Source organism: Salvia splendens, chromosome 5 (assembly GCF_004379255.2).
Source record: "Salvia splendens isolate huo1 chromosome 5, SspV2, whole genome shotgun sequence".
Classification (NCBI taxonomy): domain Eukaryota; kingdom Viridiplantae; phylum Streptophyta; class Magnoliopsida; order Lamiales; family Lamiaceae; genus Salvia; species Salvia splendens.
In genome coordinates, this window is record NC_056036.1 from 17259322 (window position 1) to 17284063 (window position 24742).

Here is a 24742-nt window from a genome sequence, read left to right on the forward strand (position 1 = left end):
GACTGGAATCAAATCGAAATTATACTATAAAATGGTTGTTAGGATTCGCACACACAAGGCTTTCACACACTCAATAAGATCACACACACACTCACTGTTGTATGAGATCACACAATGCAGAAAACACACACACTCACACTTTGAGTATTGAAGATGATAATCTTGGAGAGAAAACTGGAAAAACTCTTTATTGATTAAACTCTACTCTAAACTACATACACGGTGAGCTATTTAAAGCTCTACAATCAAGTAGCAACTGCTACTAACTAACTACAAGAAGAATCAAGAAAGCAAGAAGAATAACCGCTACATCTCAGCTAACTAACTGCTGCTCCAACGGCTAGTTCGGCTAGGTTGCTTCTTCCTTCTCGGTTCAAGACCGAACTACTTCCTCGGCTTAAGACCGAACTCCTTCCTCGGCTCAAGACCGAACTCCTTCTCGGCTCACAACCGAACTCTTCCTTCTCGGCTCACAACCGAACTCTTCCTTCTCGGCTAGTTCCAGCTCAAAGCCGAGCTTCCTTCTTCTGCCTTCTTCTTCTAACTGAAATGAGCACTCCATTATTACAATGGTGGAGCCTATTTTATTGAAGACACGTGATCTTTATGTATGCTAAAGCTAAGCATAAGTAATGATTTCATACCATGCCTTTGAAGTTTGAAATGGCCATATTTAATAACGAGACCATAACCCTTTTTAACAATGCACATACTGTATATAAAATGTCTTAACTTCAAAGGCCCTATTTAATAACGAGACCATAACCCCTTTTAACAATGCATATGCTCCCTTCTCCTCCCATTAATTGTCCACTTTAGTTCCGGCACGGGTTTTAAAAAACGTAAAGGAAAGTGGGTTAAAGAATTAGTGGAATATGAGTCTCACTTTTATTTATTGATTTTATAATAAAATGTAAATAAAATAAGTTAGTGAAACGTGTGTCCTACTTACCATTTATGGTAAAAGTGAAAGTAGACAACTAATGGAGGACGGACAAAAATGGCAAAAGTGGACAATTAATGGGAGACGAAGGGAGTATATAAAATGTCTTTCGAATCTTTTATAAGTACATATTAGGGTGTTCGATTTATAAGATTATATCATATGATTAAATTTATATTATATTTAGTTAATGAGATTGAATCTTATGATTTAATCATAGATAGATAGTCACGTGATAATTAGTCATAGTCATCTCTCTTCTACTAAATAATCTCACAACTTAATCCTAGATTATATCTTGCTACTATTCTATCTAGTAAACCAAACACCACCACCGTAGATAACAAATTAACAATGATAATTTTGAGCCTTTTTTGATTGCTATGGAATTCTCTACTCACATTTGGATCGTGTTAGACTCAGCAGTCAACAACTCTTGTTACTTCACTGTCATCTGGACAGTTACGACCTACTGATTTCAAATATTATATGGCTCAGATTCGCAGCTTGATTTCTTAGTGCCAGGTTCGATTCTCACACATCTACATAGAGTGAAAGTGTGATGCCGACTTTCTTGCAGGGAGGGGGGCCAGACCCCTGCCTTGTCCTTCTATGATTCAGCTCTTCGTCTCGGGAACTAAAGACGTTTGTTAGGATGGACCAGCTGGGATATCCTAACTTCCGATTCCGACGTAGAAATGTGGATTGATTGTGTTATTATGCTAGTTTTTGATGTTCTATTTTTAATTTTTCCACTTGTTCATCTTAGTTTTGGTTTAGTTTTGATAGCATGGATGCACTCGACTTGTGGTGCTTCCAGTTTACTTGTTCTTGTTTTGTTTTTGGATCCAAATCACTTTTCGATTCAGATTATGTTTTGGAACGATATATTCTGATTCTATTCACGAGTTGGGGGTCTGCCTAAACCTCCACCCACATTAGGTGTCTTTGATTGAAAAAAAACCTATTTTACTATTATCATATTAAGTATAGTTAATAATTATATATGTATTATAATTTATTATGTAGTTCATCATTTATTTCTCTATAGTGTTATATATGATGATATTGAATCATTTATATTGTTAAACTATGATTGCTTTCGTTGGGCAAGAGATCCAAAAGTATTTTAATTAAATGTTCGTTTTGTTTCATTTTCAAACTCCTTAATTATATTTTTAGTTTTGTAATAAGATCTCTAGTTTTTATTTTTAAATTCAATAGAATGATATTATTTCCCAGGTGAGTTGATTAATTGTGAGAATAGTAAGGTACTGCGTTACAACGGTTTGACACTATAAGATTGCATTTGATACATAGAATGTGGAATTGGAATAAGAATCTTCAATTCTAAATTCTATGTTTAGTACCAAAAAAAATAGTTGGATTTGGAATTGAACTGCAATTCCAAATATTTCAATTCCACAATTTGAATTATCAAATTTAGAAAATATGAATTTGAAATAGTCATAAAATTATATATCTATCCACAACACACACTTCACCAGTGTTTTGAAAATCGGACCGGACTTATCGGTCGGCCGGTCCGACCGCAAACCGGGGCTAGTCCGGTTCGGTTCACCACTTAAAACCGCTGAGAGGTTGAGCCGTTTTGAACCTGATGAGTTTTTTGAAATGTTCAGCTTTATTCTCAAAAATTCGTTTCCAATGGGATTCGAACCATAGACCTCATTTATGTAAGTCCAACTTCATTACCACTCCACCATTTCAATTGTTGTGCATAACTATAACTTTAATTATTCTTATAATCAATGAAAAAATTTCATTCATTCTATGATTAATTATTATTTTTATAAATTGATTAATTCATTATAACTAATTGTAAATAAAATATGTTAATTAAATTTGTTATTTAATAAACTTTAATAGTAATTTATTACAATAAATTTCTATATTGTCATATATATATATGTATATATATATTTAATTAAATATAAATTTTAATATATTAGGTATATATTTATATTTCTCCAAAATTTAATTATACTTATGCTCAATTTAGTTTAACAATATTTTATTTTTCACTAAATTATATAAAATTACATATCAATTGGATCAAAACTATATTTTATTATATGATAAATTTGATATATTTATACAAGTATATATTTAATTATATATGCTACAGTAAAACGGTCCGACCAGTTGAATCGTGAACCAGTAGCTTCGCCGGTCCGGTTTTTAAAACATTGCTTCACACACTTCACACACACTACCCACTACACACACTACCCACATTTCACACACTAGACACACTTCACACATTTCACCCACACTTCATGCACTACACATTAACGCACTTCACACACTACACACATTTCATACATTTTAAGCATCTGATTTTTGGAATTTTTTTTCTGATATGAACCGAATCAAATCGAAAAACTAAAATTTGCAAAAAGTTTAAATTGAGCTAAACTGAAAAATAGCGTGTGTGTATTTGTGTAGTGTGTGCATTTTGTATATAGCGTATGTAGTGTGTTTATTTGGTGTATACATGTGTGTAGAGTGTGCAACGTGGGGTCTCTTTTTTTGTATAGTGTGTGCAATGCGTGTACTTTGTGTATTGCGTGTGCAGTGTATATAGTGTGTGCATATTGTCTGAAGTGTGTGTATTTTGTGAATAATGTGTGCAGTGTATGAATTTGGTGTATATTATGTGTGCAGTGTGTGTGGTTTGTGTATAGTGTGTAGTATGTGTATTTTTTGTATAGCGAGTGTAGTGTGTACAGTGTGTGGAGTATGTGTATTTGTGTAAAGTGTGTATTTTGTGTAAAGTATGTGTGAGTGTATATTTTGTATATAGTGTATGTGAGTGTGTATATTGTGTGTACAGTGTGTGCCCAAATTCTTCAAATTCAATTTCATATTAATTAATGGGGGTGGGAATACAGATACCCATGGGCACCCGGCCCCAAAAAACCGGACATGTAAAATACCTACCTAATATCCGACCCGATAGTCACGTTTATTTTAAAGTGCACGATTATCATTGTCTTTATGAGAATTAGTATGCAATATTAAATGTTACTATTAAACATCTAATCAAATATAGAAACAATCAATAATATAATTCAAAAGTAAAAAAACTAATCAGGTATAAAAAATAAATGAATCGAGTATTTGGGTAATACCCGATATCCGACCAGGTTACCCGATACCCAAATTATTTTAAATTTTATTACCCGATCCCTTACCCAATCGCATAAAATTGAGTATTGGGTCAGGTTCGGGTAAACCCAATACCCGATATCGGTATTCCCACCCCTACCAATTACTTAATTTTATCAAACATAGGATTTGAATTAGACTTTTAATCCAATTCCAATTCCAATTCCAATTCCAATTCCAATTCCAATTCCGTATACCAAACGGAAGCTAAACGTAATTTGATAAATTGGGCCACCTCAAAATCCCAAATATCAATTGTTGCCCAGTTTTATAGTAATTGTTATTTTCAGTTAAGCCCCACTTATTTTCACTCTCTGTCACCGTCACCCTATTTTCCTTCAAACAATTCGGCCCCCATTCTTGAGGGTTTTTCTCTCCTCAACGTCTCAAAGTAAAATCCTTACTCTCTTGTTTAGAATAAATTTATGCTACTTTGATTTTTGATTTTTGATTTTATTTCTCAGGTTTTTTCTTTCTGGATTGAGCCCGCTTGCTGGAAGATTTTCAAACGTACGGTTCGAATTTCATTGGTTCAAACCTAAATTTAAGAAACCTTCTCCTAGTATACATAGTTTTTGGGGATTTTTTTGGCTGGGCGAATTTTGAGTTGAAATCATTGATTTTCCTGCGTGCTGCTATTAATCGTGAATGTTTTTTCTCGTCGGGGTTTATTTTTGAGCTAGGTAGTGAATTTGTGGAACTGAATGCATTTATGTCTATGGTTGCGATTTGTTGGTGTAAACGTTTTATGAATATTTATTAGTAGGATTTTAGCTGGGCATTTATCTGGTGATGTTGTTCGCTGTTATCATTATGCTTATTATGGCTATTTATAGTTTTTTCGCCTCCGTAGCTTGTGTGACAATGTGAGCGAACTATTCTGATGGATAAAATGAAGCAATAGGTAATATATTAAACAGAGAGGAATTTTGAAAGTAATCTGTCAAATGGTGAAAATATTAAAATAATCCCTTCTCCACCTTGTTACAATATGTAACAGGCATGTGGATCTTTGGTACTTCCCTTTTGTGGCTTTTTCCTTACAGCATTCTGAAGAAAAGCTTGGTTGCCCCCCCCCCCCCCATCGAGATCCTCAATCATAACAAATAGACACTAACCCTCAATCTCACATTTCAGCTCTGTCATTTTTCTTAAGTTAACTAAGTTTTTGCTTCTATGTACTTGTTGAACTATGTTTCTTAAGGTTTCAGATGCTTTACCTTTTCTTTTAGTTGAATGAAGTTTTTGCATCTATGTGTTAGTTGGCAACAGGAGCAGTAATTGTCACAACAGGGGGATGGTGTCTTTCTTACCCGCTAGACCTCAGACTTCAGTATATTTTGGTTTTACATTATCCTGTGCCTAACCATTGAAATTATATGACAGTTCACTATAAAATATTACAGTTTTTCTGTCTGATAACCAAGTACTCCATTATTTTATTTTCGTACTTTTAGTACCGTAATTAGTCAAGTATGCCGAGGGACCTACATTTCGTATTAGCCATCTCCACCATAAGAAAAAGACATGAGGTTTACGAACATCTATATTAGTCATATTATTATAGTACCTTTAACATGTATGGCATTCAAATTCCTAACTATTAGGTCTTTGCAATAAGCAAATGAAAATTGCAACTTGTGTACTTTTTTCATGAGCATGATTTTTCTCAATAGACTCTGGAATTACTCCAAACTGGCATACTTTGTATCTAAATTGCTGTTTTACAAGTTTATTGTTGGTGATCTTGTTCTTCTTCATCTTCCCCGGGGTTCTCTTGGACTTACAATGCAACTTGAACTGTAATTTTATGAGAATAATCCAGGGTAAGTTTGAAAGGTTTCTTTATTTGTTCACATGTATTCGATTGCCCTTATTTTTGCAGTTAGTATGGATTCCATAAAAAATTGATGACCCCCTTCCCCAGATTAATTACTGCCCCTAAACTTGCTGTTTGTTTTCTTAACATTTCTGTAGTTTTAATCTGTTTAAGTATTGCTGCAGGCACTTCAGAGCATAAACAGTTTTGCGAAAAATGGGTGATGAAAAGTTTAATGAGACAATCCTTACTGAGAAATTGTCTAAACTCAATAGTTCTCAGCAAAGCATCGAGTGTATCCTTTCTTGCCGAAATTCATAAGTTAGTTTTCTAGTTATGATATTGCAGTGAATGGATGGTTTTTGGATTGTAAATTTCCTTCTGTCTTTGATTTTAGACGTGATAATCATATGTAATGGAATGAATTTCTGTTTGTCAGCATGTAGCAGTAGCACATGTAGCCTCTAAAGATTTGTTATATGTTTCATTTTCTTTTACTTGTTAACGTAACATGGAAGCTAATCGTTGTTATCAATTTCTTACCTTACTTGAGATTGAATTACTGTTCACGTGATCTGTATGTATGCAAACTTGTGGTGGTTCATGTGTTACACTTTTATTATAAATGATAACTAGTGTTATCAACTTATTTGCGATAATGCAATATTTGTTACTGATTGATAATATCTCCATGTATGCTCATTGCATTTCACTACCAGAGACCTTCATATAGAGTGAACCATTGTTTCCTACTCCCTCCATCCCACAAAAGATGTCACACTTGTGGGACGGCACGGGATTTTAGGAGGTTTTGTTTTGTATGTTTAGTGGAGAGAGAAAATATAATACTTATATTAATGTGAGAGATAACTTTGTCCAAAAAATGGAAGTGTGACATCTTTAATGGGACAAACTAAAAGGGAAAGTGTGACATCTTTTATGGGACAAGGGGAGTATTTATTTTGTGGGGTTTCAATGTGCATATCTTTTTTACTCTTAACGTGTAGTATTGCCTGGTGAGTTCCCTTGGAGGGAACCTGCCTGTTGAAGAACCACAGTCAACTTCAAGAATTTATCCATTCATAGAGCGTGAATTTTGATAAAAATCTTGTAAGATAAATGATGAATATGCATACTTTGTTAACTTGAAGTTGAATAAATTGTGTGCTTTTTTCTGAAGGAACTCAAAGATATGAAGCATCGGATACTTGATACGGGCACCTGTACAGTTGATGAACTCAAAAACATAAAATATAAAGGAGAACTTGCTTCAATAATTCCTTGTTTTCCCTTAAAAGACAATGTCAATTTATTTGTTGCTGTTTCTGTTTCTTTTAGCCTTTTTTTTAATTTAATTTTTTGTTTGGGAAGAGAGGGCTGGGAGTTCACCTGTTTCCTTTCTACTTGTTAGTTGATACTGACAGAGGGTTTGATTTGTTGGGCTTTCAGCAATCTATGCAAGAGTTAGATGCATGGTTAAACTCTTGGATATTTTTTTTATTTTCATTGAAGTATTGTAGAACTTGTCTGGCTTGCTGAATTATTAATTTTGTCCCTTACCTTATCATGTTAGAATACCTTTCTCGTTGCAGTGGCTGATTGTCCAAGATGGATGTTATAATAAGATTTGTAAGGACAATAACTGATTTTGATAATTTATTTAAGACCATTATTGCTTGCTCTTTGACTTGCAAGGACCGTGCACTTAGATTGATGAATTTCTTTGCAGTGATCCATGTTACGGCCTGATGTTTATAGATATCATAAATGGTACAGCTTGTTATCTGGATCTCTTGCTATAAATTCCTGGGATGTCGGTTCTTTCTTATGATAGGAGTTGGTTGTGAATTCTCAAGATTTTGGACTGCTAGTCTTGTAATTATGGGTGTAGCAGTTCATGAGATTTCTATAATGTGCTATACTAATTTTTAAAACCTATCTTCCGTCAGGAATATATGCTTTCCTCAAGATACAACTGATGACGTTTGGCTAAGAACTAATTCTCTTGTTTATGGCTAAGATTTAGTCTTAGTATTGTTGAATGGGGTCTTTGTGGAGCTTTGGTGTTCCCATTTAATTGTTCAGAATTGTACTATCAAGAGGTTCTCTTTTAACATTTGATCAGCTTTGTCCCGGTGGTGCATTTCTCACCGTAAAAAGGCTAAGCAAGTTGTTGAAACATGGGAGAAATTATTCAAAGCAGCACCAAACGAGCAACGCGTTTCCTTTTTATACTTGTCCAATGACATCCTGCAAAATAGCAGGCGCAAGGGCAGTGAATTTGTCAATGAATTCTGGAAGGTTCTTCCAACAGCTCTAAAGATAGTAAATGAAAGTGGCAATGAAAATTGCAGAAAAGTTGCCTTCAGACTGGTGATTCTTCATTCTTACCCATTTTCTTCGTATTATGTCATGAAAAGTGACTAGTAGGCTTTCTGCATTCCATCTACTTCAATATATTTATAGTAACTGTATGTGGTTTGCATTGGCATGAAATTTGCAATTTGCTCTACCCAGCATTAATCACAATGTATAAGTTTTACTTGCATATCTCTCCATTTGCAAGCTTGGTCTTGAAAGGTTCCTTTAATCACAAGAACTCTTGTGTTGCATGACTCTTGTTGGTTCTTGGTTTATATCCTTGATGAGTCATTTCTAAAACCATTCTGATAACTAGTGTTCTAATGATTATGATGGTGCCTTTGTGCAGCCAGATGAAGAGCCTCATTGACAACTTGTTTAATTTTGCTAAGTTTTTTCACCAGAACTTAATATTTGATGTGAAAAAAGAAAATAATGTGTTATGGTTTGGGCAAAGTAAACATATTAGTAAATATGCTTAAGGTTGATTTCATTCCTTGAGCACTTAACATAGCTTCAGCTTCTATTATAGCACTAGTTCCCCAGTGTTGACCCCAGAGGATAGGTATTGCCTGTAGCATTTATTAACTATAATTCTGCGTTGGCTCTTCTTTCGAACATCTGATCCAGTTGGACGTCTTCTGTTCAGCAATATGTTACTAGCAGAGCATGAGAGCTCTGCTTACATTAACTGAAATATGTTCAAACAAGTTGTCTTACTTTTTTTTGTTCCCCCCTCCTTAATAATTGCAGCCTTTCTTATTATACGCTCATACTAAAAATAATTGTTATGCTGTACAAAAATACTACTCCCTCCGTTCCACCTTAATAGAGTTGTATTCATTTTTGGTTGTTATTTTTGGCAAAAAGTAGTACTACCTTTTCTCTTTCATACTTTATTCTCTCTTATTTTATCATCTCTCTATCTCTCTTACTTTATTCTCTCCACTTAACCTATTAAACATCTATATCTTAGTATTTGTGCTGGAAAAAATGCCTCTATCAACAAGAAACGGAGGTAGTATCATGCTATATTCTGAAAAAAAGCTTTATAGTTTCGTTTCATTCCACACTAGGGTGTCCTATCCTTGTCTCTCTAAGAGCTTCGACTTTACGCACCTTTCTCTATTGATCTCATCTTTTGAATATTAACTTCTACTTCTCACATGATACTAACTTCTATTTTTTTTCCTTCTTTTTTTGATTTTGGGGTGGGGTTTGGGGTTTGGGTTGACTCTTTATATCAGGTTGACATCTGGGAAGAAAGAAAGGTTTTTGGATCTAGGGGACAAAATCTGAAAAATGAATTGCTAGGGAAGAATCCTTCTCCAGTCAGCAATGGGAAGATCGTAGTTCCTAATCCTATTAAGGTGGTGAAGAGAGATGCTACATCTCTCAGAATCGTAAGTGCAAATCCATGTATGCCAGATGTTTTGGAATAATGTTTGTCATTTATTGGTAGAACTATACTTATCTTTCATTGTTTTGAAATCCAGAAATTAGCTGTTGGAGGTTTGCCAGAAAAGATTTTGACTGCTTTGCAGTTGGTACATGATGAAGCTGTCTATGAAGAAGCAGCCTTAGGAAAATTTAAAAAAGCCATTTCTTCTGTTCAAGAAATCGAGAAAGATGTTCTATATGCTTCTTCTCAAGGTTTGACACAAGATGTTTTCCTCGGCATTTTACTTCCTTGTGTGAATGACCATTTCTTGGTTAGAGTTTTACATATAGATATAGTAATTCAACATGAGCAGACAAGCACACAATGAGAATTTTGTGAGCTTCAGAAGAACATCTTTGTGGAATTACTTGTGCTCTGCAAGTCCCAATTGCCTATTCTGTTTTCAGAAATCTAATAAACAATGAAAAGTTCACCCACGTTTGGTTTTACTTCGAGCATCTGATGTCCTCTGATTTTCATATTTGATTTTGCCTTCAGGAAATCTCAATGGTTCTGATGTTGATAATATAGAGACGCAGGAGAATGTTATTAAACGATGCATTAACGAACTTGAAAAGTCTGAAGCAGTTAGAGTCGACCTTGTTTCTCGGCTTAGAGAAGCACTTCAGGATCAGGTATGATTTCATTTTATGCAAGTTTGTTCCTCTATAATTTATAAGCCACCTCTAGGTAGTGCGTAACTCATGGCAATTGGTTAAACAATATATAGTTCATGGTGGTTTTAATTGACATGCTATCAGAAAGTTTGATTTGACAACTGAGTTTATTTTGAGATAATTTCATGGCCAGATGAAGTAATATATTAGATATACTAAGTTTATAGCTAGTTAAAGTACTATAGAAGTTTTAAAGTGACAGCCTGCATGTATGGTTATATATGTACAAATTATGACATTTCAAAGTTTTTCAGGAAACAAAGCTGGAGCAGCTTCGAAGTGTGATATCTGTAGGCTCTCTCTCTCTCTCTCTCTCTCCACATTTATACATACATGTGTGTGTGTGTGTGTGGATGGATGCATCTGCTTTTATATGCTTGTTGTCGTTCACATGCCTCTAGAAAAAGTAAAATAAATTATGTTCACGGACCATATTTGGTTAGACACAAGCTCTCGACATGGTGCCTAGAGTGTCACTTTTGTTTTGTTGGTTGTTATTTACTTGTTACTAAAGAGTTCAATCTTAAACATCCAGCTAAAACTTGGGGGAAATAGTTCCAAATAAGTAAATAAAAATTGTTTTTATATTTGAGGATTAGATTTGAAACCTGTGGGTGATTGTTAATGTTAAATTGTGGATTTGAAAGCCCTCAGTCATTTTGGACTAGTCACTGAATGATTCAGTCGGATTGATACATTCGTTTCGATTCCTTAACTAAAACAGACTTCAACAAAAAGTTTTACTCTTTGCCTTAAAAGTTCCATTTTGCCTCAGACCTTAATCTTTGTTTGCCGTTTCAATGCTATTCTCAAGTTGAAATACAGGATATCCCCCAGTTTTTTTTTGTTATCCTCATTACACTTGTATTTTCCATGCAGGCTGGTCGTAGCCAGATTGGGCAAGCAGCTAATATCAGACTCCAGCTAACATCAAAATCCTCTGTGCCACTGCTGGTGAACCAAGTAGTGATCGAACCCCCTTTTCCTAGTGCAATTCCAGCAACAAACATTACTGTGCCTCCTACCAATCCATTGACTTCATTTGCGAACCCTACCACGGAAGAGAGCAAGAAGGCTGCAGCTGCTGCAGTTGCTGCAAAACTCACTGCCTCAACATCTTCTGCCCAGATGCTCACATCTATTCTTTCATCTCTCGTAGCAGAAGAGGCTGCATCGATGAGCAGTGGTTTGAAACGGCAGAAGCTTGAGCCACCGATGTCATTTTCTGATGGGAAGAACCCCGAAGGAATGAATTCAACCTTGTTTCCGACTTCACAGCAGGCAATGACCAGTATGCCACCCGTTCAGTCCAGCACTGTGCAGACTGTTTCTCAGGTGAACCAACTGCAGGCCCAGCAGTTTCATCCGCCTCCTCTGCCACCGCCGCCACCACTTGCACCTCCAGGTAATTCCCCTTCAAATCAAATGGTCCAGTCTAATATGATGGGGCTGACCTATGGTTATGGTGCAAACAACCTACTCCCTCCACCACTCTCAAATGCACCAACAGGGTTTGCTAGGCCGAACCCTCCGCCTCAGCAAACACAACAGCAGCCACAATCACAGCAACTGCAGCAGCTGCAGCAGCCAGCTAGTGGTGGATACTACAGGCCTGTTGGTATCGGATTTTATGGGCAAAGCCACCAGCCGCCAACGCCTCCCATACATCGACAGTGAGATTTATTGGTAAACGGTAGACCTTGTGTTATTTTTGTACATTAATATGCCTGTAAACCATGGCTAAGGACCACATTAATAGCTATATATTAGTGTACTATCCTTCGGTCTGTGCCCTACCGTGTTATTGAGTTCTCTATGCGGCGGCATGTGGCGTGGTACTTGTAGCTCATGTAAAACTAAATGTAGAATTTAGTAGTAATTTAATCACAGATGAACTAAACTACAAGACTCTTCAGTCTTCACCCTCTTTTGTTGGCGTAGGTTAAGTTTTCTGCACCCCTTGGCTCATAGTTCTATCTGTTTTATCTGTCTGTGCATGCACAAGGGATGGTGTATATATGAATCGAGTCTTGCATTTTAATTTTAATTTTAAATTACGGGGAAATTTGCACCTGCTATATTTGATCTGAATTCTATTTGTTACCAGTTACCACTATATATTGTAAGCATTATTAGTCCAATTTCTATACACTAGTCCCTTCATCCATAAAAAATACACCATTCGTTTACGAAAAATTGTCTCATTTTACCATTTTGTGATGTCCACAAAAATAGTCTTATTTCCATAATTAAAAAGTTTATACTTTACCTACTTTTTCTCCACCATCTCATACTTTATCCACTTTTCATCATTGTCTCTTACTTTATCTACTTTTTCTTCCTCTTTCTTACTTTATTAATTTCTTATTAAAATACGTGTCGTCCACAAGTGAGACTATTTTGTGTGGACGGAGGGACTAGTCTTATTTATGTATTTTGATTTAATTTGTTCCATTTCTACTTGCTTAAATTTTTTTCTCATTTGTTTTTTGTATCTCTAATATTTTATCCACATTCTCTCTTTGGCTTCTGATCATCCACGTTCTCTTCTTTTATAAATCATTTAACCAATTGTGCTTTAAAAGTCATATCATTTACGAATGAAATTATTTTTTATGGCGGGAGTATTATCTAAATATAGTACTAACTTTGTGTCAAGTTTCTTGAATTGTATTCTATTCGGGTAGTAGAACGTTACATGAGTCATTTTCCTTTATTGTAAAATAAAGCATTTAATCTCTTATTTATTTATTTATTTTCTATACTCTACTCTCTTCTACTTTATTCTTTTTTTATTTTATTTTTACTCTGCTTAACTCTTAAATGCATGTATGTTAGTCTAATGGTATAGTGGTCTATGCGTGATTCCAATGTCTAGAATAGAAGAATCCAAGTTAACTGTGACATGTTCTTTAAATTTTTTTTGTATATTTAGCTTTTTTGTAAATTTATCCTTAAAAAAGAAAGAAAATTAGGTTCACATAATTTACTTAAGCTAGAATTTTTATGGATTAATCTTTTGCATATTTATCCATAAAAAGGGAAAAAAATTGGATTTACCTAATTTATTTTATCTGGAGTGTTTATGGATTAACCCTAAAAGAAAAATGAGAAAAGATGAAATCAATTATATGTCGCTATATATTTATTCTTGCTAGAATTTTCTTTTGATTATCAGGCCTAGACTAATTTTTAAGAGCTCAAACTTTTGCTGGAATTTTCTTTGGATTAACAAGCCCAGGCTAATTCATAAGAGTTAAAACTTCCAACCATTTTTTTTATGGTTAATGAAGTTAAACTTAAAGACCGTGCCACGGAAGACTCAATATTTGGCCTTAGGCATTAATTTCTCTACCGCTTGATCAACTCACACACAACTTTTCCATCTGTCTTATATACACAAAAAAGTGAGTTTTATCTACACAACTTATTTTTTCATAAACTTACAAGCAATATTCTTTTTACAAAATTAAGTCCATCATTATTATTTTCTCTCTAGCTGACAATTCTATCTCTACCGTATAAGTTTGATTATCCAAACATTTTCACAACCTATAAATTTTTAAGACATGACACTTTATGATTTCTAAAAGCTTATAAACTCTATAAATCAAGCCTACTCAAATATCCTTTTAGCCAAATTAAAAAAAAGAGCGATCGACTAAGATTTTTCATAAGATTACCTTTGTTTATAAACATTTTGATCTGGTCATATTAATTTATTTAGTAAATGCAACAAACTAAAATTGTTTTCATGCGAATCGATTATCAATGCGTCATCGAGCCAATCGATAGCTCCCAAAGAAACCATCCGATCGTTGACACTTTTATTATAATGGAAATTTAGTTTCATATACTTTGCATCTAAAGAACCCTATTTTTAAAGTGAGGTCAACGCAATCTTGAATTCATATTAATTGAAGTTGGGAAAACATCTTTGTTTACCCTTTCTTCACTCTCCACACACAAAAAAAATAGGTCTATGCATGGATAATATGAGTTTTAATGAAAACATTTGATAAAGTAGTAAGAGAGAAAGAGAGAAAGTGGACAAATTAAGTATGAGAGAGGAAAAATAGGTAAAATATGAGATACAAAACTTTTCATTTTCGAATATTGGACTATTTTTCGTTGATACCCCAAAATAGAAAAATGTGACTATTTTCGTAGAAGAAGAGAGTACTAGATTATTAAGAGCAGCACCAAGGAATGAAATAAATTGAGAGACCCAGAATAAAGAGATTTAACTACTCCATCCGTCCCATAGTAGATGTCACACTTTCCTTTTTAGTTTGTCCCAAAAAAGATGTCACCTTTCCTCTTTTGGAAAAAGTTTCCTCTCACATCAATTATAAAGTTATATTTTCTCTCACCATTTAACACACAAAACATCTCCTAAAATCTCATGTCATCTCCCAAGTGTGTCATCTTCTTTGGGACGGAGAGAGTACTATATTTACCTTTTCTTAATAAAACCTTCTTCTAATGTGAATGGTATTTAAGATTTAACAAGATATTATATCTTCTTTAATTTTAAAGAGGTAAATTTACATCTTATTCATACAGGGGAGCGTTATATTGCTAATTCAATACTTAATTGCTAACTACAATTAAATAATAGTCATTAGATATTTAAATCTAGAGCCTATATCATCAGCTCCGGAATGTCAATACGATCAACAAAAACGTCAATAGGGTATTAAGGTAAATTTACCATAAATTAGTTGCAACTAACTTTTAAAAAATATCTCATAACTTTAAAACGCATGTAACTTTCTCGATTTAAATTATTTTTTCGCGCAACATATATCAAATTAAAGACAATTTCATAAGGATTCTAACGGGATCTCACTTGCATATGTTCCGATGTCAAAATTTGAAAAAAAATTAAAAAAATTTCAATTTTTTCGTAAAGTAAAGTACGAATGCGAGCCATGTGATGTCTCACATCCGCTGCTCCTCCGCGTCCTGAAGTGAACACCGCGACCACTGCTGCCGCATCCATCTCGACCCAAACATGTGATGAGAACTGCATAGCCAAAGTCAACCCGTGAAGAAGAGCCAAGAGCTCCGCCTCGAAGGCCGACCCAGCTACGAGGGGCGTGCAAAAGGCCCCTAGGAGGGAACCATCTGAGCCCCGAACCACTCCCCCACCGCCTGCCTGTCCCGTCGAGCTAGAAAAGGCCCCGTCGGTGTTCAGCTTCACCCAAGGATCGTCGGGTGGATGCCAAAGCACTTGCAGCTTCTCGTCCCCCTTCATTGGCGCGGTTGCACCCCGGCCGTTGACTTCATGCCTTTGGCGCCTCCTCGCCGGCGAGTTCTACGGTCCCTGCAAGTGCTTTGGCATCCACCCGACGATCCTTGGGTGAAGCTGAACACCGACGGGGCCTTTTCTAGCTCGACGGGACAGGCAGGCGGTGGGGGAGTGGTTCGGGGGCTCAGATGGTTCCCTCCTGGGGGCCTTTTGCACGCCCCTCGTAGCTGGGTCGACCATCGAGGCGGAGCTCTTGGCTCTTCTTCACGGGCTGACTTTGGCTATGCAGTTCTCATCGCATGTTTGGGTCGAGATGGATGCGGCAGCAGTGGTCGCAGTGTTCACTTCAGGACGCGGAGGAGCAGCGGATGTGAGACATCACATGGCTCGCATTCGTACTTTGCTCGCACAGATACAGTTTATGTTCTATCACATCTATCGAGAGGGCAACCGGCCAGCAGACTTTTTGGCAAGTAGGGGGGTCCAGACCCCTGCCATCACCTTCTTTGATGCGGATTCAGCACCTCGGTATTTGAAGTCGCTCGTCAGGATGGACCAGTTGGGCTATCCGAACTTTAGATTCAGATATCGAGATGAATGACTACTTCACTTGGTTCGTGGTTTTGATTTATGGTTTTTTGTTTTCCTTTGGACTTGGCCATCATTTGGCCATCATCCTTGTTATTATTTTGATGTATAGCTTTGTTATGTTTGTTTTCTCGTTAGTTAGATGGTTTGTACCCGGTCTGTGGGGATACCATAGTAGCTTTTTTAGCTCTTGTGATTTGTATCTCTCGTGCGGACCGAGTCACTTTTGGGCTTGACTGATGTATGTTCTTTTGGTGATTTTTGATATATATAGGTTGGGGGTCCGCCTTAACCCCCGCCGTGATGGTGTTTGAGGAAAAAAAAAACCTAATATATAAAATATGTCAATATAATACATGTAGAATGTCATTCTTATAGTGACATATTGTCAATATAATAGAATGTCAATATAAAATATGTAAAATATTATATTGACTTTTTCATCTAAAACCTTAATTTGGTAGTTTTTTTTATCTTTTTTCAATTTAATTGATACAAACGAAAATTATACCTGACAAATTTTAAGCCACTAGATTTATAAAATTTTATGGTTTTAAATTAATTGTAATTAGCAATTAAAGGATGAGTTAGCAATTGATCACATCCCTATTCACACAAATATAAACAGGGTAGTAAATTTGTAAAAAAAGTATTTTATTTTTTTGGAATTCACTATTTGAAGGTATATATACCTTTTTCTTAAAAGATGAATAAGAAATACTACGGAGTAGTATATCTTCTCAGAAAATGCTCTAGCGTATACATATAGTTTTGCAGATGCTTGGACGAAAAAAATCAGAAAAAAGTTAATTCTATATAACTCTTTCGTCTTAAATTATTTAAAATCCCTTTATCATAGTTATTATAGTTTTATATTTATCTTTCCAAATATCCTCTCCAATTTGACTACTTAACGTTCTGTGATATAAAGTCAATTGAATAAAAAAAATCTTATTTTTCCTTTTATATATTAAATTATACGTATTAAAATATGAGCAATATAAATTAATAAAATTCATTAATTAAAAAGTAAATATAACATATAATGTCGGATTTGGCAAAATTAGAGAGAAAAATATGAATTTAGTCAACGGTATTGTAATAGTAAAAATATTGAAGGATTTTGATTCTTCCTTAATTCCGAAGGTAGTAATAAGCAGAGTGCAAATCGGAAGACATCTCCAAAAACCCTTCAACAAAAATTGAATTGAATCACTATTTAAACAAAGCTTTCCTTTCCCCCATATTCGTAGATTCAACCCGCTGCTCCAATTCTGCTTGTGAGTGTCTTCAATTTTCTTTTGACTTGATGATTTTGCAATTTCACCCTTTTCTGTACATAATAGGGGTTTTCCTTGCAATTGATTGCAGTTTCTCGAGCTTGAACAGGGACGAACGACGCCGTTTAAATGACTTCCCGTACGCTGAGAAGGCGGCTGTACCATGGCGATATTGATGGCGGAAGACACGATCGTTGCGAGACTTCGGATTTTGATGCATTGAGCGAGCCGTTGCTGGCAGATGGACATTACGATTATAACAAACACAATGAGGTACTCCTTGCTGTTTGGTTTTCTCGAGTTTTTCAATTGCTTTAGTGCTGATACTGTTTTTGAATTAATTGAAGGGGACATCGCTTGTGGATATTTTGGAAGAACAGCGGCGTAAAGAGTATCTGCATTGGACATTAGTATTCTCCAACGTGATTGCTCAGTGGGCTCAGTGGTTAGGTCGGCATTCACTTCAAAATCGATGCTTGATTTTGTGATTTTGAGATTTTGAGTGTGTTTGTATTAGTATGGTTTTAGCTATGGTTTGATTCGTGATAGTATTTTTTTACAAAATTATGTCTTGATTAGTAATTCTTTGTTCATCAGCAAATATTGTTCTTAGTTCTGGGTCTCTACTAGCTCGGATCGTACCATTTATATCGGGCACTCAAAATGGAGCCAACAACTTGCTTCCGCCTGTTATACTTAGTCCCTTGCAGGTATAAAACAACTTTATCGACCGTCTTTTAGTAGACACGTTACTTTCTTATCCTTTCATTTTTTATTTATATGGAGAATGTTATTTGGGTAGGCCCTAGGTATAAATTCTATTTGCTAGGTAGAAGTAACTGGTTAGGCTGCAGTTTTCTTTACTTTGTCAAAGGATTGTTGCTGCTGCTCAAAGTTTATACCACTTGCACTAAATTCAGTAGGCAATAGGCATGTTGACATTAGTTAAACTCTCTGCTTGTGTGCCTCTGAATATAATTTGCAATGTTGGAGAGCTATGTTATGTATTTTTATTGATTTTATATAGATGACCTTGTTATTATTTTTGAACGTTTCTGCGTATGATCAATAATGACGTTCAATTCCTGAACCTAGTTATGCAGTGGATTGAAATAGGCAATTGGTCTGATGTGATTAATGTTCTTATTTTTGTAGTATATCTTTAAGTCACACACGGCCTACTATTTCTGTTTGGGGGAATGTTATTATTACTTTTTTGTGTGTTTACTTTTTACTCCATGTTCATCAATATTGTTGGGCGTATAAACAAAGATTAGCATCTCATTCTTGATTTGGTTCATAATAGGAAGCAAGGCTAAAATATTTAAAGCAAAGGCTTTCAGCTCCTTTTGATGGCACTTGTTCAGACCATCAAGTAAGTGTTTGTCTCTTTATCTATTTTCACCCCATAAGTTATTTCTACTTATACTATTCAATGTGATTGTGGTGCTATTTGATTCCCTTCAGTAAATAGAACACAAGTGGTTTGCTGTTATGATTTATGGCAGTATATTTAGGACATTGGTAATACAAGATCCAATGGAGAATTCTGATTGTTTTAGTCTGTGATCATGGATCAATGGCTTGATATTCTGTTTGCAGGACGCACTTAGACAACTTTGGAGGTTAGCTTATCCTGATAGACAGGTCCCAGCTCTTAAATCAGAGGCCTGGAAAGATATGGGATGGCAGGGGTCTGACCCTTCAACAGATTTCAGGTGTGTGGTGATAAGTAAATGGTTCAATCTGATGCAATTGTGTGAATCCCTATTTTGGTGAAAGCTCATGAAGTATATATTTAGGGGTGGAGGCTTTATATCATTGGAGAATTTGATCTTCTTTGCCAAGACATATCCGGTTCGTATTTTCCTTTGACATGAACTTTAGGAGGCTATTCCTTTTGTTTAATTTTTTTTATACTGGTTATTATCGCTAGATCTTCAAAGTTGAAATAGCATGATCTAGTTTAAAGAATAGATATGCAATACGGGAATAACGGTGGAAATTTTTTTTAAGGGTATTAATCTTTCTATAAATTACTCCCTCCCTCCATCCCATAATCGATGTCACACTTGGGTGATGGCATGAGATTTTAGGAGATGTTATTTTTGTTAAGTGGAGAAAGAATAAATATTTTATAATATTGATGTGGGAGAACTTTTTTCAAAAAAGGAAATGTGACATCTTTTGTTGGACAAACTAAAAAAGAAAGTGTGACATCTATTATGGAACAGAAGGAGTAGTATATGTTTATGCTACATGCTGCAAATGTTATGATGGGTAGACTGTAGACTCTTCAGAAAGCTATTTCCCATGGTGTTCATGCGTGTATATGTAGTTGGTAAGAGTCCTTATGTGTCGTTACTCATGACAGGAAGTGTTTCAAAACCTGTTGCACAAGAGAGATGGAGACAGGTCAGATTGGGAGTATCCGTTCGCTGTGGCTGGCATCAATATTTCATTTATGCTTGTTCAAATGTTAGATCTACAATCAGGTGCTTATTCTGTAATGTTTATTTCTAGTTATTATGTTTGCCAGACTGTCCTAATGGTAGCAAGCCTTCATTCATCTGCCAATATATAATGAATTCAAATGATCAAGTATGGTTGAAATCGCAATTTATCCAAGCATGAAAAATTTCTACAGGCAATCCTAGCAAGTTGGCTGGGCAGCGCTTTCTGCAGATGCTCAGCCACGATGATATGGCCTTCGACAACCTCTTTTGTGTCGCTTTCAAGATGCTGGACGTGCAGTGGGTTGCCAAGCGAGCCTCATATATGGAATTCAACGTAATAACAAATCTATCCAGCGCTACGGTTTCTCATAGTACCTTCATCAGTGGTTGATGCTACATATTTTTGTACGCAGGAAGTTCTAAAATCTACGAGATCACAACTAGAGCGGGAGATGGTGCTGGAAGATGTATCGAGCGTGAAGGATTTGCCAGCATATAATCTACTAAGAATATAATCGCTGCGTATCATTTTCTTGTAAGTTGTGTTTACAAATTTGTTATCACCCCACTGAATCGCAAGATACTAGTCTTCCTATACAGAAATGTTGTATACTAGTCTTTCTATAGAGTGAATGCAATAACTACAACAAACAGTAGCAAGCATATCTTCTACTATCTCACTCAACATTCATTGTGTGAATCATTAAAAGGCCATCTTATTGAAAGAGAAAATCAAATACAAGCATTGAGAAGAATAAAGAGTGATTTGTGGGTTGGATGGCTAAGAATGATTATCAGAATTGTGGTGTTGATTTTCTTCTCCAGATTTGAGGTGCCATCTCTTGAGACGAGCTGAAGCTATCAAAACCTGCACAACAATAATAGTGAGAGATATATAATGAAATTGAGAATAATTTTGTAGTTATTTATTGAATTTACCTGTTCATCCCACTCTGTTTTACAAGTCATGTAACATAGTGCAAGAGTTTGGGTCACAACTCCGCTCATCATCCCAATCCATATCCCCTGCCAGTGCCATTCTCATATATTTTTAAGTTGAAAAGTGAAATTTGTTTATCAAATGTGACATTTTTAAGTTGATTATTTTTGGGATGTACCTTTGCTTGGAGATGAACCACATATCCAAGCACAGCTCCAATAGGCAATCCAATGGCATAAAAACAAACGAAGCTAATAATCGCAACTTTGCTCTGCAACCCCGCTCCAACCGCAACACCTGCACCAGACAAACTATTGGGGTTCACACCATCCCTTATCGGGAAATTAGAAAATATGCGAGCAATATACAAGTGCAACTACTACTCTATTAGAATGAGGTCTTTTGGAAAATGCCCAAGAACAAAACCGTGAGGCTTTGGCCCAAAGCAGACAATATTATAGTACTAATGTAGAGTTCAGGTGTGCATCGGCCTAACAATCAAATCCGTCGACAGACTAGAAAAATGGGGAACAGCAACCTGAGAGCACGGGATACATGGCATTGAGCAAGAGGGAGAAGGCAAGCAAAAGAGAGAGGTCGGCGACCGCCACGACAACATCCTCGTCCCGGGTGAACAAGTAGCCCAGTTTGCTGCCAAAAATCAAGCAGAGGATCCAGAAAACCGCCCCTATCACCACTGATGTGGCCATCACCACCTTGATCGAGAACCTCGTGGCCGCTGCGTCACCTGCGCCCAGCTCGTTCGCCACCCTCACACTTCCCAACAACCGATAATCAGACGGAATATTTATTTGCAAGACCAACATAAAATATGCATACTTACATTGCAGCACCCATCATGCCCATGCTGATCATGAATTCCAACCCGCTCACGTTCAGGCTGTAATTTGTTACTATTGTTATAATTTGTGATGATTGAAAAAGAGAGATTTTATCATATTACCATATAGAGAAGGCAGAGATTGAAACTTGGGCATTTTTCATGTAGCCGGCTAGCAACACCAAAATGGCATAGTACCATAGCTCCAAACTGTCCAAAATCATATTTGGGTTAGAAAATAGCACCCAAAATGTAAAGTTTATGACATTTTAAAGTTTTGTAGGAAATACTAGAATTAGATTAAAGATTATGGACCAATATCCAAAAATAATATCCATAGTAATTAAGGTTAATTTTGTAAATATATACAGTAATAAGTTGGTAAGAAACAGGATACCCGCGGGTACCCATTTCGATACCCCTACCAGACCATGACACCAGAGGAAACAGAGAGCTTGATGACAGGAATAATGTCATGAAAAGCAGCCATGGTGAATCCTGTCCAAGAATGGTGGCACCACCCTCCAAATATGTAAACAAACTCCCCCGCAACGACCAGCCACGACGACACACAGAGCGCGCACATTGCCCCGGCCACCCCAAAGTCCATGATGGCGACCAAGAGCCAAGACAAGGGGACGTGGACGGCCAGCTGGGCCGCGGAGAGCCACGCCACCACCATGTTCTTCTGCTGCGCCTGTAGGTACATCTGGATGGTGAGGGCGAAGACGATGCTGTACACGAAGGGGATGAACCACATGGAGATGTACCCCGCCGAAGCAGCAATGGCCTCATCCTCCCCCAACGCCATGAATATAGGCGTCGCGAAGACGAAGAGGGGGAGGAACAGGGTTAGGCTGACCAAATCCACCAGCCACGAACGTTGCAGGAAGATCCCCATCATGTGATGCTGCTTCGCGCCATAGGCTTGCCCGCACAGGGTTTCAGTTGCGCTCGACATCCCAATCTTTTGATCAGACCAGAAGTATATATATAAGTGTTGTCCAACCCCAATCAGTCCAAAAAGTGCAGAGATCAAATTCAACACTATGTGTCACTGTCTTAGTATGGAAAAACTTGTACTGTCAATCAAAACCTATATACTACTGGACTGTTCGGTTTGCAAAATTATAAATATGTATGTGTTTGGTTCATGAGAATTCAATCCTATATGGTTAATCATGTGATAATTAGTCATAACCACTCACTCCAACTAAAATAATCTCACAACTCAATCATAGACTATATCTCAAGATTATTTTATCTAACAAACCGAACAGTATTAATTAGAATTTTGATTACCACTATTCCGTTGACGAATCGGACGATGAGGGTTTGGACAAGAGCATAGGCGGCAAGATGGGTAGAGTTGATGTGTCCAATGAAAGATTGAGTGACAACTATAGTGCCAAATGAAGTAACTCTTGAGATGATGCTAGGCAATGCCACTCGCCATATTTTCTTGGATTCTTGATAGATTTTTTCCTTCAAGTCGACGTGTACTGATTGTGGCGTTGGATTGAGCAAATTTTGTTGCATGCATTCATCCATGGGGGAGGATAGATATTAGTTATGGTGATTGAAATGGTTGTGCTCAAAGCGTTTTTTGGTATAAGATCACTACAAGAATAACTTAGATGCAAATTAAGAATAAAAGATAAGAAAGCATCAATAACTTTAAACGCCACTGAGCCAAAAGTAGATGGACTACATGGAGGACTTCACTAATTTATTCCAAACTCCACTTTTATAAATAGGGACTGAAACATGAAACTCTATTTTAATTACTAATGTATTGATCAATATATTTCGGTTTAAGTTATCTTTATTACGGATTCACCTATTTTTTTCAATATAAATTCAAACTTGCTATCTATTTTAGTTTAGTTTAGATTTAATCAGTTGTTTTACGAGATTTTTTCCTAATAGTTTATTGAATCAAAGTTTGTTTAGTTATTTCAGTCAGCCTATTTTTTATACTAACTAGTGGAATGATTTAATCTACATTTAGTTATTGGTAGGAAACATATGAGGTTTTTTCAGTAACATAGTTAACAAACTAAATTATACTTAAAAAAATGCATTATTGGTGAAATTAGTTGTGTTCTTCTACTGTTCTACCTCATCAACGATCATGTTATGTAGGATAATACATATATACATAACATCATATATGAGTGATTGGTAATACATATGCCCAACAGACTTTACACAATCGCCTAACATCCTTTTCTGTTGTCTTATGTTCAGTGGCGGATTCAGGATTTTCGATTCGGGGGTGCAACAAATAATTAGGAGTTTTGAAAATCCTTACATTCTTTTTCATTCTCTTAGTTACGTTATGATTATTTTATATAGAATGCAAACATAATGACTAACAAGAAATCATATAGTGTAAAAATATCTATTGTGGAGAAATTTTTATCGTTTCATAAAACAAAACATGGAAAAAGATAAACAAATTGTTTTAACAAAATAAAACATAAAAAGAATTAATTAAAAATATCTATTGTGGAGTAAATTTTAATTGTTTGATAAAACAAAACATGGAAAAAGTTAAACAAAGTGTTTTAACAAAAAGAAAATGATATAGTAGAATTTTCAATTGTTAGAACATAATAAAAGCTTCAAAAGAAACTAAGGATCCCAGAATGTAGTCTAAAAAGCTTGAACTTGGAACCTCTACATAAAAGTAGCACCTAAAACCATCAGGCCACTGATACTTACTTGTAAGCAATTCTCTATAATTGGTATTTAGCGCCTTAGCGGTTTGTTTTGGGCTTACAGTGGTACCCCACTTGTTCTGAGCTGGCTCCGCCACTGCTTATGCCTTTGATCAATCAGAAGCGGAGCCAAAAATTTGTAGGGAGGGGGGCAAAATTTGTAGGGAGGGGGGTAAATTTTCATATGAAGGAATTTTAAGAATTTAAGGAGGGGAATTTAATGAGAG

General features: G+C 35.9%; 3 protein-coding genes across 5 annotated transcripts; 2 read left to right on the plus strand and 1 right to left on the minus strand.

Moving 5' to 3' along the window:
• Nucleotides 1-4416: 4416 nt before the first annotated feature.
• On the plus strand, nucleotides 4417-12355 carry LOC121804895 (regulation of nuclear pre-mRNA domain-containing protein 1A-like). Of its 3 annotated transcripts, XM_042204597.1 has the most exons (10): nucleotides 4418-4526; nucleotides 4600-4645; nucleotides 6140-6249; nucleotides 8080-8327; nucleotides 9563-9718; nucleotides 9812-9968; nucleotides 10255-10391; nucleotides 10688-10723; nucleotides 11313-11838; nucleotides 11944-12355. In XM_042204597.1, exons 3-10 carry the CDS (start codon nucleotides 6171-6173, stop codon nucleotides 12108-12110), a joined length of 1506 nt encoding a protein of 501 aa, XP_042060531.1. In that variant the 5' UTR covers nucleotides 4418-4526; nucleotides 4600-4645; nucleotides 6140-6170; the 3' UTR covers nucleotides 12111-12355. The 3 variants fall into 3 exon arrangements, with proteins under 3 accessions (XP_042060530.1, XP_042060531.1, XP_042060529.1); XM_042204596.1 differs by having other exon boundaries at nucleotides 4417-4526; nucleotides 4600-5961; nucleotides 11313-12355; XM_042204595.1 differs by having other exon boundaries at nucleotides 11313-12355.
• Nucleotides 12356-17396: 5041 nt separating this feature from the next.
• LOC121804897 (ELMO domain-containing protein C-like) lies at nucleotides 17397-20702 on the plus strand. Its single transcript, XM_042204600.1, has 10 exons — nucleotides 17397-17555; nucleotides 17647-17828; nucleotides 17903-18005; nucleotides 18153-18265; nucleotides 18862-18930; nucleotides 19158-19273; nucleotides 19358-19412; nucleotides 19930-20050; nucleotides 20203-20345; nucleotides 20425-20702. Exons 2-10 carry the CDS (start codon nucleotides 17685-17687, stop codon nucleotides 20524-20526), a joined length of 966 nt encoding a protein of 321 aa, XP_042060534.1. The 5' UTR covers nucleotides 17397-17555; nucleotides 17647-17684; the 3' UTR covers nucleotides 20527-20702.
• LOC121804896 (protein DETOXIFICATION 24-like) lies at nucleotides 20496-24212 on the minus strand. The gene is made up of 8 exons (XM_042204599.1): nucleotides 23095-24212; nucleotides 22218-22759; nucleotides 21916-22002; nucleotides 21796-21852; nucleotides 21490-21728; nucleotides 21130-21248; nucleotides 20951-21037; nucleotides 20496-20879 (listed from the first exon to the last, which is right to left on the minus strand). Exons 1-8 carry the CDS (start codon nucleotides 23341-23343, stop codon nucleotides 20793-20795), a joined length of 1467 nt encoding a protein of 488 aa, XP_042060533.1. The 5' UTR covers nucleotides 23344-24212; the 3' UTR covers nucleotides 20496-20792.
• Between the last annotated feature and the right edge of the window lie 530 nt (nucleotides 24213-24742).

Coding starts and splice junctions, on each gene's coding strand:
- LOC121804895 (XM_042204596.1), top strand. CDS start 6,171: ATGGGTGATGAAAAGTTTAATGAGACAATCCTTACTGAGAAATTGTCT. Junction 6,250..8,079: donor TTCTCAGCAAAGCATCGAGT/GTATCCTTTCTT, acceptor ACATTTGATCAG/CTTTGTCCCGGTGGTGCATT. Junction 9,969..10,254: donor TCTATATGCTTCTTCTCAAG/GTTTGACACAAG, acceptor TTTTGCCTTCAG/GAAATCTCAATGGTTCTGAT.
- LOC121804897 (XM_042204600.1), top strand. CDS start 17,685: ATGACTTCCCGTACGCTGAGAAGGCGGCTGTACCATGGCGATATTGAT. Junction 19,413..19,929: donor TCTTTGCCAAGACATATCCG/GTTCGTATTTTC, acceptor TACTCATGACAG/GAAGTGTTTCAAAACCTGTT. Junction 20,051..20,202: donor AATGTTAGATCTACAATCAG/GTGCTTATTCTG, acceptor AAATTTCTACAG/GCAATCCTAGCAAGTTGGCT.
- LOC121804896 (XM_042204599.1), bottom strand. CDS start 23,343: ATGGATGAATGCATGCAACAAAATTTGCTCAATCCAACGCCACAATCA. Junction 21,729..21,795: donor GGCATGATGGGTGCTGCAAT/GTAAGTATGCAT, acceptor GTTGTTGGGAAG/TGTGAGGGTGGCGAACGAGC. Junction 21,038..21,129: donor TGGTTCATCTCCAAGCAAAG/GTACATCCCAAA, acceptor TGGCACTGGCAG/GGGATATGGATTGGGATGAT.